Below are 15730 nucleotides of genomic sequence, written 5' to 3'. Positions count from 1 at the left end.
GGGAGAGCATTAGGGGAAAAACAAACTAAGGTAAATTTGCATTTATTGACTGGAAACAAGCAGTATTGAACTGGACAGGTTTGCAAATACCAACAGGTGTAGCAAAAACTAGTACCATAAACACTACTAGCTGTTGTATCTTAATTAAAATATAGAGCTTGCATCTCCAGTTTGGCCACTAGAGTCTAGTGTTTACTAAATTGAGACTAATTTTTGATGGGCTGTTTAGTAAGACTTTGTCCTTTCAGCAAAAGACAACTTAGAATCCAGCAATACATGTTAAAATAATTTCAGAAAGCAGTAGACCAGGATTAAATACAATTAGTAATAAAAATAGAAAACATAGAACTAGCAAGGTGCAGATACCATTCTGTCCCCTGACTCTGTCTTACTACATGTTTCTTCCCCCGCCCTTTCCTTCATCTGTTATAGTTTTTGCTAGATTATGGTCTCTGCAGGGCAGGAATCAAGTCTTCCTGTGTGTTTGTACAGCCCCTAGCACAGTGGGGCCCTGATCCTAATTTAAGCTTTTGGATGCAATTGTTTTTAAAAAAAAAAAAAAAAAAAAAAAAAAAAAAAAGGTGAGTTCACCAAATAAATACAACAGTAGTGATTTGTATTAAAGCAGTCAAAATCATGTTTGGAAAAATCTAATGGAATTTAATAGGAAAGCAACAGAGCTCTGCAGACATTGAATAGTGTTTTACAGAAATTACTCTAAAAACCTAACAAATTTGATAGGGAATGGTATTTTTTCTAGGTTTTTATTTAAAAAAAAAAAAAAAAAAAAATCTATAGAAAGGCAATCATTATCCCTTTTAATTATGTAGGTCTTTTCCATAAGTGGAAATTACAAAAGTCATAAAGGTTTTGTTGCTCAAGGTTTTGTTTTTGTTTGGTTTTTTTTTCCAGTACTCGTAATATCTCAGATTCAAGGGCATGTCAATTGGGTAGAGAGCATCTATATGGAGAATTTACATAGTGGATTCTTTAAAAGTATCAAGATGAACTTTTACCTCCAAGTATAATTAGCGTTAAGACATTAGGTAGAGTCATACTAGTTTAAGGTAGTTGCTTGAGAGTGTGGGAAAGTGCAGTGCTAGGACAGGAGGATGGGATCAGAATGCATATTGTTACATTATTTTTGGGTATCTAAATGCTGAGAAACAAAAGGCTAACAGTATACATTGAGAATGTGACGGTATCGGATCTGCGGACAGCAAGAAAAGGGAAGTACTGCATACAGAAGTTCGTTAAAACGAGTTGCAATCCACTTTGATCACTGCCCCTAAATCTTCCATATATTTATGTGGGACAACATTCGTGTGTGTGTGTGTGTGTGTGTGTGTGTGTGTGTGTGTGAGAGAGAGAGATGCCTCTGTAGTATACACCTTTTAAACTTGCTGGTACATGCTGTAATTCTGATAGAAATTGGATGAATTCAGTTAAATCAAGATTTCTGAACAGAGTGACGATTACCACAACATACAGCCATCCACTGCCTAAATAAAATTGAGAATTTTTTTCAAAGTTTATCTACAGGATAAACCATGTATCGGGGGAGGGTGTGTGTTTGAAATCCCCATAAACTAAAGGGACGGGATAGAGTGGTGTGTGTCTGTGAGGAGTTTCCTTCTGCTAGGAGTCATGTAAAAACTGTCTAGTTTTCACTTTGCTTACCCCCAGAATGTTTTTGACATCATTCCTCATAAAGGTAGAAATGCGCGCACAATGGGTTTGTATGAAGTACAGTGAATATCCCACGAGTGGGGAAACAAGACATAATTTGGAGCTGGAGCCTAGAGTGATTTATGAAGGTCATTGTCTTACTAGTTCAGATACTTTCCATATGTTGTAGAAACCCCCTTATGTATTGTATGTATAAAACATATGTAGTAAATTAGTTTCTATTTAACTTTTCTCTCTAATTATGTTTTGGTTTTAAAATGACAGTGTCTTTGTTCAGCTGATCTGTAATGTCCTACCTTCTTTTTAAAAGGAGTGCTTAAAATTATAAGATTGTCATCTCAAAATGTGAGGTTTGCTTTGGAGCCTTTGACAATAAAGCTAGGAGTGCTTCCAATACTAAAGCATCCCTTTGCATTGGATTTATGGTTTAACTTCTGTATCACGCTTAGCTGATATATAGTATGTTCTGTATCATGACTAAAGCCCTGAAGGTACTGACCTCTTGCAGTATGGGGGAAATACATGAGTTCTCTTCTTCCAGCTGTTGTGCATTATATATCTTTATTTAAAAAAATAATTTGAAGAGGGAACTGCTTCTATTAAAAGATATGCTATTTGAAATATGATTACTAAAACACTTTGGTATTTGAAGCACTAAAATACCCAATTTAACTTAAGTGTAAAAATGATTTTATTGTACTAGAGACTTTTATTTTACTCGTTGCTTAATATGTGAAGGGACACTTGTTAACCAAATAAAGCAACCTCATCCAAAGCAAGTTGACCAGAAGTACCCATTGAGTATAGATGAGTAAATAATTCATAACAAAATATTTATTCTGTGAATTGTCTGTTTGCCATTTTCTAGAATGTATTCATTGTTCAGAATTATTTGCCAAATTCTGCAAAACTTGACCTGTTTGCTCAAACAATTTATCATGTGTATTCAAAATACACAGTGCCTAGCATAATGTGGTCCTGATCCATGACTGGGGCACCTAGGTGCTACCCCAATACAAATAAATAATTCACATGGTATGTTTCTGTTCCCTGATTTAGGGCCTGTTCCGAAGCACCCTGAAGTCCAATAGAAAGACTCCCATTGACTTCAATGGGCTTTGGGTCAGGCTTTGAAGAGTATAACTCTTAGAATCAGATTTTAGAACCTATCGTGGTATACATTCAAAATTCACTCTCCACAAATTTTCTTCTTTTGCTTGAATTAGTTTATGACCATCCATTTCATCCAACTCATTTGCTAGAACATTTATGAAAAGAGAAGCATGAACCCAATTGAAACAAATTTTTGTTTCAAAATTAAAATTTAGTGGCAACTTTTTGGCTCTTTAAAATCAATATTTTTAAGCTTCTTTGCCCTCTGCAATGCTGAATAAGGCTTTTAAAGCTTCCCAATACTTCAGTTGCAGAGGGTATCTTAAAATCAGCTCATCAGCACAAAAAACTCAAATTTTAAAGATTTTAATAAAGCTTAAGCAACATCAGCAATACAATGTACTAACTGATATAGTTCCCTGATTAAATCAACCCAAAATAATCAGACAGCATGTTGTTCAGCAAAACATAAATTTTATTCTCTTCCCTGTTGCTTCAATATGCAGCTGTGCAATATATCACTGTAGCAAAGTCACTCAGTGTAATGCTAGTATGACTGAAGGTAAGTAGTACAGTAGCAGGTCTGCAGCTGTCTTTCTCCATGTCCTGTACACTCTGACTGTATCAGTGCCACATAATTGGGTGGGGGTTTTTTGTTTTTTTTTCTTTCCCACCTCCCCCCAGCCGTCAACTGTGTGTGAATTTTTTGCTCCTGTTAGGGGAGAAGAAATGTGACTGAAGTTTTAACATGTGCGAGAGCGCTGAAGATCTTGTTGGATGAGCTCATCAGCAGGTAGGTCCGCTTCTCCTTAGCACTGCTGTTAGCCAGAACCACTACTGTTGACCCACTGAGAATTACTAATGTATTTCAATGGACACAGGGGTAAGTTAGTCAGCCAAATAGGTATTTTTCTCATGTCCTAAGGGAAGGACAAACAGCTGTGAATGCAGCTTCTACTACTATGTGCATGTACATGACAAGGAAAATCTTGCTGGACCTTATCTGGTTTACTCATTCGTCTGTTCACTTAAGATGAAATTCAGCCCTGTGCAGAGGACCGGAACAAGGTTTATGTACCACTTAAATCTCATTTAAAGCCCTATTTCTGAGGGCTTAAGTGGTCCATAGGCCCTGTGCTGGCCCTTTGCACAGGACTGAATTTTACTTCATAAGACAAATTCTGCCTCCATGGCTGCAGGTGTTTTCACGTGGTTCCATTTGAATGGGGTGTGATGAGAGGATTTAGTGGGAATCCATGAGGGAGTTCTGTGGAGCAGGAGGGCAGAGCAGGAAGGGAATGGTCATGCTCTGCAGCGGCTCTCTGGCTTTTTACTGTGTATTTGTCTAGCACACAGCCTGGGTACTGGGCTGGGCCCTGGGTGGAGTGTTTGTCTCTTACCTCTGTCCAAGAACTTGTCTAATTATTTCATGGGTTCATTATTCTTTCCTACTTTAATTGTCCATCTGAGTAATTCGTTTTCCTAAAGAAAAACATATTACCCTTGCCGAAACTGCTAACTTGTCATCTGCATTTTATAACTCTCTTGAATGACTTTCTCAATGGTTTTTCTTAGGAATGAGCTAAGGTTTCTGATCTGCAATCCAGGCATTGCCATTACTGGGCACCCTTGACGCCTTTCTATAGTAACTATTATTTTAACCATCCCTTTCATTGTTTTTCAGCACGGAGCATTCAGATACAGTATATACTTGTTACAGGTTTCAGAAATGAGGCAGTGTTTGGGCTCCATCCTGGAAAGGCTGAGAAATCTAACCAGATGCTTTAGTACATGCTTAATTTTTAAATTGACTGACTTGAATTGGATTATTCAAATACTTTAAGTTAAACACATGCTTAAATGCTTTGCTGGATGAGGACCAGATTGCTCAGCACCTTGCAGGATTGAACCCTAGATGACTAAAATGCTGCCATAAATATATACTAATATTAACTGAAATAAACAATATAGATCGGGGGTGTCAAACTCACTTCCTATGGCGGGCCAGGTTGGAAGTAAATGTACTTCAAGTGGGCCAGACCCTCGTCATATCCACTGCCGAGAAATCTCGTGGCATCCTACTCTTCGGTGGCAGCCGCCAGGGGCCAGACCGAAAAAGCTGGTGGGCTGTATCCGGCTGCCCGCGGCCTGGACCAAAAAGGTTCCGGTCTGTGGGCCGGATGTTGGACACCCCTGGTAGATTTAATATACCACCTAAATGGTTCCACCAAAATGTCTTGGTTGGCTCTTTCCCAGTTATTTATTACAATATGAATTAATTTGCTAATATTCTTAACTCACAACAATTCAGTAAACCCCACCAAAAAAACCCAACAAAACCATACTTCAAATAAGATTTTTTTTTTTTAACCCTGTAAAGAGAGAAGGAAGAAGTGCCAGAGAATACATAAAGGCCTCTTGTGACTCAGAGTAAATGAGACTGTCTTGAAAAGCTTTTTGCAACATATTAAAACTTATAGCGATTTAATTGCTCTTCAATTTCTATTCAAATGTATGCAGCCGCAATACAAATAAATGCATACATATTTTAGGAAGTTATAGGGCACTGATGTAGCCAGAAATTAATAGTGAAAGAGTTTTGAGAATTGTCTTTCAGGAGTCTACTGGTGGTTGCACTGATACTAATAAATAAATGTTGGAAGCAGGGCTTGAATTAGACTCGGAGACAACAGTCCTTTCCTGGATGGAGGAAGTGACTATCTATCCCCTGGGAGAGAAGATGGGATCTCAGCTGACACTGCGGACTGGGGGGAAACTGAAGCAGGGCTTATCTCTATCATTGCAGCTGGCCACGGGAAGGCACCTTGGCAGGAACCCAGTTGCAGGGTCTATTACAGGGAGAAACAAAGAAGCGTTAATGCCACTGTACAAGACACAAGTAAGACACCATGTGAAATACTGTGTACAATTCTGCTTCTTGGCAGTCTGGTAGAGGATAGCTGGCCTCTGTAAAGACCAGGCAGCAGTTGAGAAAAGGGAACACGAAGGAGCAGCAGGTGAACATTGTGTGGAGAGAGCTACATGGACCCAAGAGCAGTAGTTGTGCTATGCTGGTGAAGAGATGTAGTGCAGAGAGAACTGTGGAGTGCTGTGAATGGGAACTGTTGGAGAGAAGGAGCCAGAGCAGGGAAATCCTGGTGAATAGAAGTCTCATGCAGAGGCCCCTAGATAAAAGGGATGAATACTTTCAGTCAATGAAAGCCAAGCTCAGGAACAAAAGGGTTGATTCTGGAAGGAGGTTCCCATGAGCAGGGGTTAGAATCCTAGGCAAAGAGGTCTGTGGAGAGGAATACTGCAGGACCCGTCTTGCAGACCACTTGTGTTGGTGGCCTGTGATGCACACAAGGTTAGACTAGATGCTCTGGTGGTCCCTTCTGGCCATAAACTCTGACTCTGTGGAGTGGTGAACTGTTTATTCTCACGGCTGCATCAGCTGCTTTTTCTTAGCCGAGCCACTGGAGTGGTTTCCCCCACGACTAATTGTTATCTTAGACCTCACTGGTGCCAGTTAGCTTCATTTCCTGGCTCCTCTTGAATGACACAACTTTAGAGAGGTGTGAAATCAGGTGATACAGTATTGGGGCACCTCCTACAGTACATGGCTACTACTTGGCAAGGAGTTTACCCTACTGTTCTTTTGTCACAACCATCTGGTTGTTACTACTCCACGCGTGTGCCTGTGTAGACATTCTCATCTTTATATACGTTGGGTGAATGACCCTTCCATTGAATAACTCTTCTCTCCAGATTCTGGGATGTCCTAATCAACATCCTCTATGGACAATGTGCTCCCCGGCCCTAGTCTCTAACACGTGCTTCACTATCCTTAATTATCTGCGTGCCTCCCTTAAATGGGAGGTGCTTGGCAATAGGAAAGCTACAGTACACTGCATCTCCTAAACTTGGCCTATATCAGATTGCAGCCCTGGGTAATAATACCTCTGCTGGTGGCCCAGTTTGTTTCTGCACGTATAATGAATGACCTTTGCCACTGCTATTACTACAGGATTTCAATGTGGGAGTAATTATCAGGTCCATGGCAGAACTGTGTGCCCTGTGTCTAGAATAGCTCTCATGCCCCAGATGACTGGAAGAACCCTCTCTCATCTTCACAAGAATGTTGTATTCACTCATAAAATGCATAATTGTCCGATTGAAATCCAGGAAGTTTCTTGAGTCTGTGGTTTGGTGGGGGTTAGTAGGGCAGTAATATATGGCAGACTGATATCTATACCTTTTTCTGGTTGAAACCTCATTAAAATAATTGTCTGCTAAGTTCCAGTTGTGTGAACTTGTGATGGTGCAAGAGAGAAAGAACTAGCTTAGCTGTTGAAGTCCAGGTTGGGTTTGGAGCAGTGGTGGTTAGGAAAAACACTTTTTAAGAAATTTGGCAGTTGAATAAATTTTGCTCTAGAAGTATTGAAACATGTTAAACTTGAATCTACACCAGGACAAGTGCACTCATTTTTCATAGAACAATACTGGAACAGTACCAATAGTTTATTTGTATGCATTATTTATTTTGAACTGTCTTCAGGTACACACAAAAAAGCACATTTTCCAAAATCCTCAACTCCTCTACTTTGGAAAGGCATGAGGTTTTACTTTAATCAATATTTATTGCTTTTTTCCCCAGCAGGTGGCGCCTGACAACCTGAAATGCAGTACTCTAGTATTGATTTTAAAATACACTTTGTATACAAACTGCATCCATGAGACTATTACCTTGGTAATAACAATATAGTAGCCCTAACATGCAAAGATGATAGCAACTCATAAAAAATAGAACTCATTCCTAACTTTTTTCTCTGAAGCTATAAATGAAATTGAGTAGAACAATAGTCAGTGTCCTTTCTTCATTTCTGTAGAAAGGGGTTGATTCAGGAAAGCACTTAAATACTATGCTTAAAGACTTAAGTGCTATCTTGAATAGGGAGGCTTTCCTGATTTGGGACCTAACTACTCAATTGTGTATGTACATGTCTATAACTCATCGGTATGAATGAAATTAAGTGTAATGGCATTATGTACTTATTCCACATTGCATGGAAATGACCAGTTTTTCCTTTATCCAAAAGCCAACGTTATAATTCAATTAGCTTCTTTTAAACAATGTTGTAGGAAAGGCATTTCAATCCAGTTCCGGCAAAGCACTGTAGAATTCCAGTTAATAATGAGGTTCTTGCTTATTCATTTAATCTAATAGGGATATATCCTAAATAATGGGACATGGGGATTTTTGTAATGACTGCACATACATTGAATAATGTGACTTGGTTCAAGTTTCAGAAGCTTGTCAGAAGTGTAATTCTATGAAATTCACATTCTATGAGCTTGTATTTACTGGGTCTTGGTGACTGGCAATTCCTTCCTCCATATTTTAGTACTTTTTTTTTAAAAGACATTTTTAAGTTATTTTGAAATATTCAAGGACTGCTAGAGAGTGTTAACAGAAAAGACCTAAGGGGAATAAAATTATTACTTTGAATAAAAACAAGAGGAAATAAGATCTTTGTGGCATCTACCTTTAATAAATGTCAAATACGATTGCTAAAAATTAACACTAATCTTTAAATAGAACAAATCACTTTAAAACGGGGGTTCTCAAACTTTTTTCCTGGCATCCCCTTTGAAAATATTTCAGGGTATAATGCTATAGACCTTTATTAGACAAGCTGCCAAATTCCAAAAGAAACTTCTCCTGTGGATTCTATCCTCGTCAGTGTCTTAATGACCTGCAGGATCATATTTTTCCTCTGGCCATGGACCCTAGTGAGACTGGGAAAGTTCTATGACTAGGTGTTGCAAACATACCTTAGATGATGTAGCTCTTCCTAGTATTAATTATCATTACAAATATAATCCTGGATTGAGCACTGAGATGATCACCATAAAAGTGGATGAGCTGCTCCCTGGAAACCCAGTTATAAAGGGAGATACCTCAAAGGAATTCGTCTTAGATTATGTTTTTTGTTTCAGATAAACTCAGATATTTTGTTTGTACACATTCACCCTTAGGTCACAAAGGGTGAGTACCTTCCCTCATCCCTCACTCTAGCCTCCTAGCCAACTTCCCAAACTCTGCTTCTGGCCTGATGCTTGTAACCTTGGGAACCAGCAGTGGGGAGGTATGTCATTTGGGGAATATATTCTGAAGATTGAAGGAGGTTTCAAGCAATGGGAAATATAGAGGTCTATGTGGCAATTGCCTGGCTGCTTAAAAAAACTACATTCCTCCACAGCTTAATAAACATACTTTTTGTCCTCAAACTCTAGTAGGGAGTAAAATTATTTTCATAAATGCCAGATTTTGGGGGAGGTGCCCAGCTGGCTATACCCATGTACAAAAACCTGATTTACCCTTGGACATCTGGTATGTATACTCATATGTTAGGGACACAATTATTCTTCCATACCTCACTGAGACAATCTGGCCCTATACTACAGCAGGATTTAAAATGGATGCAGTCCACTACAGGGGGACTGGACCTTCCAGACAATCAAAACAGGGCTCTAGATATGAATCCCAATTTCAGTGGTTGTCCCATTTGTATTCTGGATCAAACCACACACCAATTAATTCCTCTCCTATTTCCTCCTACCAATGAAGAAGAAGCTACGACTTATCGGCCCTTCTTACAGCGAGAGAGGAGTAAGCGTCTTCTGTCTTCCCGTGCTCCAGAAAGTGCTGCTATAACTTCCTTCTTCAGAATGGAAAAACAAGTGTACAGATAGTGGGCTTTCAACTATCTTGCAACCTACCTAGTTACTTACACTTGTGCCAAGTGGGTAAAAACATTACAATCGTGGAATGGCAGCATTTTAAATTTACATTCCATAGGAGTAAACCTGAAGCATCAGGGAATGGTAAATAAGACCTATTGTCTTTTAGTAGGGTTCTGAAGGCAGCTGATACTCCACTGAGAGGTGTCCATATGAGCTGTAATAGTGAATTAACTTATGAAGTATGGTTACAAAAAAGGAAATACTTCTGGAATAAATGGCCAAAAAAAAAAAATCCAATCACCAAAAAAACAAAACCCCAGTGGAGCCTGCTAGTGAATTTAATGAGTAGGACTGGACAATGTCCTTCAAGCCTCACACCATCCCTTAAAGGAAATAGCTGCCAAAAATCCCATTTGTGGACCCCTCTCTATCATCAAAATATCTACAATATGCATTCATAGGTCAAACCCACTATAGTACACAGATTGTTAAAATAAGTTAAGAAATCTCAAATTAAATATAATCCCCTTACCGTGTAACAAATAGTATATTTTGATGCACAATTGAAATTTCAAGCCTACTGCAAGTCCCAGCAGCACACATTCTCCAAATGAATGCATTCCAGCAAATACCAAACAAAAATAACTTCTCAACAGAAGTCTCTGGGGCTAAGTAAAATACCAACCCCCTGAGGACAATCATGCAGGAGAAAGTTAGTAAATAACTCATCAGAAACTGCAACTTCTTCCATGGATGCAGCCAATAACATCATGAATGGATGAGGGTGAGAAAAGCAAAGATTATGTGACAAATTCCTTTGTGCTCCAGATTAAATGAAATAAAGTCCTCCATTGCATCTGGTGTAATAAAGTTATGCTATTACCCCCTTCCAGGCCAAATGAGGCAATCAGAAATGGACACTTTTGTGCCTTGCTGCTGCTGGTTTTGATCAAAATTACTCTGTGTTCTTAGTGACTATAAATCTGAAGAGGGAAGTCTTTTTAGGAGATGTACGAGACACCCTCTTTGGTAAGCAGTCAAGACCGTCTCTGTACTGGGGAACTGCAAAAAACAGCATATGTGAGAATGTGGGATGCCAATCCTTTTTAGAAAGGTTTTCTGTAGCAAAGGTATGATGCTTATTCAATGACAGCATATCATGAACATTATTCAAGTGAAGGACTCCATAATCCGGGATCAAACAATTGTAGGCCCTTAAAAATTGTGATGGATCTTACGGGTTTGGGACTAGCCCTGGTTCTGTTCACCTGCTCATCCATGAAGTCCGTAAAGAGATTGAACAATGCCTATGTTGTCAAGCTATTGGAATCCTTAAGGATGCTAGTAAAACTAAACTGACTGAGCCTGACTATACTTTGCTGGTTACTAGTCTTGTACTTAATCATTTCCAATTGTTTTGTAAAGCTTTGAGGTTTTGTTTAGTTGATTGGTCTCTCCATAATCCTTTTAAATAACTGACACTATGTTCTAGATAATGAATACTCCAGGCAACATTTTTAAACTCAGCCTGCACTCCAATTTAAATTCCAAGGGAATTTCATTACACTGCTTCATGGTATAATGACTGATGCTTGATCTACTGTGAGAAAATAGTATTATAATCGAGTTTGTTCATCTGGAAAAGAGTTGGGAAATGAGGATCATAGAGATTAAGTATCTGAGTATGTCTTTTATACAGACTGTTTCCTATTAAGATTTACCTGATTAGGACCATGCAAAAGGTTCATCTGGAGCCTTAAACCTGCCTACCCAAATCAGCTATGGCCACAAATACTCAGCACAGCTGGCATGTACATATCTCACATTCCAAGCTGACTTCACACTTTAGATCCAGGAACCCCCAAGATATTATTTTTACTCTTTTTGAGTGGCTGGTGGCTATCTCCTTTTCTTCCTGCTATTTACTCTGATCTGCTAGCACCTCAAATTGTTTATCTGGGGCTGGTGCTTCTTCCTGTGGTTAGTAAAGTGTCTGGAAACACCATGGGTTGAGTGGGCAGCAGTCCAATATGCCAGCTTCCTTTTGAAGAAGAAAACTGGGAGGGCCGAGCACCCACAGTCCACCTTGGGGATGGGCTCATTTCCTCATTAAATAGAATAGATTTCATAGTTTGAGGTCAGATGGTACCATCAGATCATCTAGTCTGACCTCCTGTATATCACAGGCCATTGTTTGCTTGCCCCCAGGTTACTGAGAGATCCAGACAATTCTGTATCAGTTACACTTTTTATATTTTGGCAGAACATTAACTTCCTTCCAGTCTTTTGGAACGTAGCCAGTGTTGCGGGAGTTATTGAAAAATCAACATCAATGATCTAGCAAGCTCCTTGGTCAGCTCTTTTTAAAAGCTCTTGTATGCAAGTTATCTGGATGTGCTGATTTTAAAATGTCTAACTTTAGTAGCTGCTATTAACATCCTCCTGACTTACTAGTGGAATGGAAAGTAATCATAATACAATTACCCCATCTGGCTTATACCACAATACAGAACAATATTTCATTATATGCTTCTGCTTTTTCTGCATTATTATTGACAATTCTATCATTTCCATATAGTACTGCACCAATACCATTGTTGGGATTCTTTTTGTTCCTAATATATTTAAAAAACCCTCTTTATTGTTAATTCTGCTGGCCATAGATTTCTCCTTGCGTCTTTTTTTGCTTCTCTTATCAATTATCTCCAGTTTTACCTCTGATTTATATTGATTACTATTATCTTCTCCTTTCTTTCATTAGTTAACCTCTTCAGCAAAAAAAAGATATCTGTGACTCTCGAGTCCCTCTCTAACTCACCTTTTTTCTGGGCAGAGTCACCCATCCTGTAGGGGGTAACCTAGATTTATTACCTTGCATTTGGCTGTTGTTGTTTGTTGGATTGTGACCTTTTTAACCAGACTCTTCAGATCATGCTGTAATGGTAACCTGTCCTTATCATTGTTTACTGGCCCACCAAACTTTTGTGTCATGTGGAGTTGAGGCTACCAACCCCCTGAAAACAAAATTATAAAGTTTGGTAGGGGTGCCCTATGAATGGGGAAAAGACTTTCTGGGAGCTCTGGGTTCTAAGGAGCCCCTAACCCCAAATGAACAGACAGGCTTGCTCTAATTCCACTACCCATGACTTAACCCTATACATTTGGTTCCTGTAACCCATGTAAACAGAGGCTATGTCTTCACTGACGGTGGCATATTTGCCGCCGACAGATCGACTTATCTGGATCGACTAAGCGGTCAGTGAAGACCCGCTCAGTCAATCCAGAAATTGACATATTAAGACCACCTTCTCAAGTGGTGTGGCGCTGCGTCAGCGCAGTTCAGTGAAGACTGTGCGCAGAACAGAAGCACGGAAGTCGACAGGAGTTACACAAGTTTTTGCGTAACTCCGGTCGACTGCTGTCGAATCTCCGAGGTAAGTGTAGACAAGCCCTGACATTCAACCTTTGTCAGCGTTTAATGGCGCAAACTCATAACTAGTTTGTTAAAGCTATGAATGCAAAAAATAAAGAGTAACCATTTTAATGGGATTAGAGGGCGTCCTTTGTGTGACATGCTGGAATCTGCCTCCTCCCTCGTAGTGTGTGTTTGAGCTGTGTGAGATGGACTGATCCTCCCTCAACTTGATTACTGTTCTCATAGCCTCAATTGAGAAGGGCTGACCCTTTTTTCCCCATTCAGAAGCATCTGAGGAGTTCTCTTCTTTTAGAGCTAGACTTGAAAGAGCCCATAAAATAAGAATGAAACACTGAATTTTTCTGTCCCCCCCCTTGGAAATCATTCTTCAACCTCGTTTTCCTATCTATTTGATCTGGATTATACCAAAGTTCCATTGGGATACAGCATGGTTCAATGAATAGGGCACAGACCTAATAGTCATGACGTCTGGAGTCTAGTCCTACTTTTGCCAATGGCCTGCTTGGGCAGGACCCTTAACTTTCTATACCTCAGTCTTTTCCAATCATTTTTACTTTAACATATTACAAAAAATCCTATAAGATTAATGGAATGATGCACTTGATTCCTTTTTCCATTTTGTTATCAAATAGGCAATACCTAAGCCCAGGCAATTGACAATACAGTTAAATATACTGGATGCATAAACTCTCATCAACATTAAAAACCACAAACATGCCCAGGAATGAGATAACGAGAACATAAACCTAAGAAAAGGGGGATACAAGAGGAGGACAGAGTAAAATAGATATACGTTGTATTTTAAAATCTTTTGAGATCCTTCTCGCTCTCTCTTTTTACCCTGGGCCTTTGCTCTCAGACTAAGCTACATCAAATAATTATTTTGTGGGGATGTTCTGAGACCATAATTACCATCAACATATATAAACTGTCTGTATCCGCCAAAGTTTTCAGAGTTTCAGCGGGACAATTTCTGCCAAAAGTTAAACATATGCATAAATTTTTGCAGGATCGAGGCCCAAATAAGTGGCCTGATTTTTCTAAAGTGCTGAGCACCCAGCAGTTCCCATAAAAAATTGCTAGTTAGCCCAGCCAGCAGATGGATTTTGTATGTGCAGAGGAGAGAGGAGACTGTAAAATGATTAACCGACAATATGAATGGGCCTTCAGTTCAAAGCCATTTTATGCAGGTTTCATGGAAAATGATTAACTACAATTTTCAGTCCAATTTAAACTTATCACAAACATAAATGGTGACCATTTTTTTTTTTTCCTTTCAAGATTTTTATTTTGAATGATCCTTTTGATGGTGGAGAGAAATGTATTTTAATGATCAAGATGTAGAAAATGTTTGTCTGGCACAGATTTCTGTCATTCTTTCCCATTGTGGGCATTAGAATACTACAAGACATTTAGCATAAATGGAATATTTAAAGCTCAATGAAAGGACATAGTAGATAAAAGCCATATAAAATTTATAAAAATACTACTAAGTTACATCTTTCATGTTTCCATTATCTCGCTTGTAAGAACAATGAACTTCAAAGCAAAATTCTACAATATTATTTTCTACTTATAAACATAAGTCTGAGTCTATTTTATTAGTTACAGATTGCTATAAGTATACAAACTTTGCTTTCTTCTTGCCATTAACATTCCTAACTTTTAACGTATTTAAATACATTAAAAATTTGCATAGCACGGCAACACACTCCTAACTACCTATTTCTTCAAGGTCTGCACTATTCCAATCTCTGATAACAATATTTAGATATTGTTTATCAGTATCATATGCTACGTATTTAAAACTTCTTAAATCATATTTATCTGTGAAACTTTTGGTATCTCCTGTTTAAAGGGATACTGTCAACTTAAAAACCACATTTCTGTCTGAAATTTTCATCTACAATTTTATAATAGCCATCTAAGGGCTAGATCATGGTTTTGCCACAAGTCCTGTGCATGGAGCAGTATGTAAATTACTACTTTAACCCATATGTGTCTGCATAGTTCAAGGGGCAATCTAGCATCTGTGTGTAGTTAGATTCACTGTTTCCTTTTTATAGAGCTGTATATTGGTAGCCAGTCAGTTTTCTTAGTTGTTGGTTTAGGCCTTTCATACAACAGCAGGTAAGAGAAAAGTGTTTGTTTTTAAAAATAGGAAACCCTGGTTGTAAAACAACAAAGGTAAAAATCCCAAGTCTGCAAGACAATTAAACTGATTTTTAAAAAATTACTAGATTTCAAATTGATGGTGTCCTTTAACTATGCCAGTGATCCCCCAAACGTTTTAGATCACGCCCCCCCTTATTTGGTCTGCGTCCTTCCCCCTGCCCCCATACCCATGGGCTGGGGTTGGGGCCATGGCCAGGGCCTATGGATGAAAGTGGGGTGGCAGTGGCCAGGGGCTGAGTCGGGAACAGTGGCTGGGGGCCCAGGCCACGTCCCCAAACAGCCAGAGCTAGAGGTCAGGGTCAGGAGCTGTGGCCGGAGCCACGGTTGGGAGGTGGGACCACAGCAGATCTTGAGGCAGGGCTCCCTCCCTGCCTCCCATGGGGTTGGGCCCTGCTACGTCCCTCCCCTCCCTACAATGTTCCTCCATGCCCTCCTGGGGGAGGTGTGTGCACTCCACAGATTGAAGACCTCAGAATTATGCCTAGTAAGTGAAAATATGCACTTATGTTGCTGTATATAGTATATATGTGCACATATATACTATGCATGAATATGTAGGTAGAGTATATA

The 15730-nt window shown here is 39.2% G+C and overlaps 1 protein-coding gene across 4 annotated transcripts in view; it reads left to right on the top strand.

Moving 5' to 3' along the window:
* Nucleotides 1-15730, top strand: part of DKK2 (dickkopf WNT signaling pathway inhibitor 2) — a 187690-nt gene that overhangs the window by 8053 nt on the left and 163907 nt on the right. For 2 of the 4 annotated variants that reach the window (XR_010923704.1, XM_067568196.1), the window contains exon 2: nucleotides 3522-3595. The exons of 1 other annotated variant lie outside the window; for it this stretch is intronic. Coding sequence is in view for 1 of the 3 variants with exons in the window: in XM_067568196.1 (XP_067424297.1) it covers nucleotides 3580-3595 (16 nt within the window). In the remaining 2 variants the exon portion in view is untranslated. Of the gene's footprint in view, nucleotides 1-3521; nucleotides 3596-9433; nucleotides 9651-15730 lie in introns of those variants that run through there. One more of the 4 variants, XR_010923705.1, reaches the window with a different exon arrangement.

This window comes from Emydura macquarii, unplaced genomic scaffold, assembly GCF_026122565.2.
Source record: "Emydura macquarii macquarii isolate MOO-44397 ecotype Brisbane River unplaced genomic scaffold, CSIRO-AGI_Emac_v2 contig_2863, whole genome shotgun sequence".
Taxonomy (NCBI): domain Eukaryota; kingdom Metazoa; phylum Chordata; order Testudines; family Chelidae; genus Emydura; species Emydura macquarii.
Note: the sequence above shows the minus strand (reverse complement) of the source record. Positions and strands in the feature narration are given on the sequence as shown.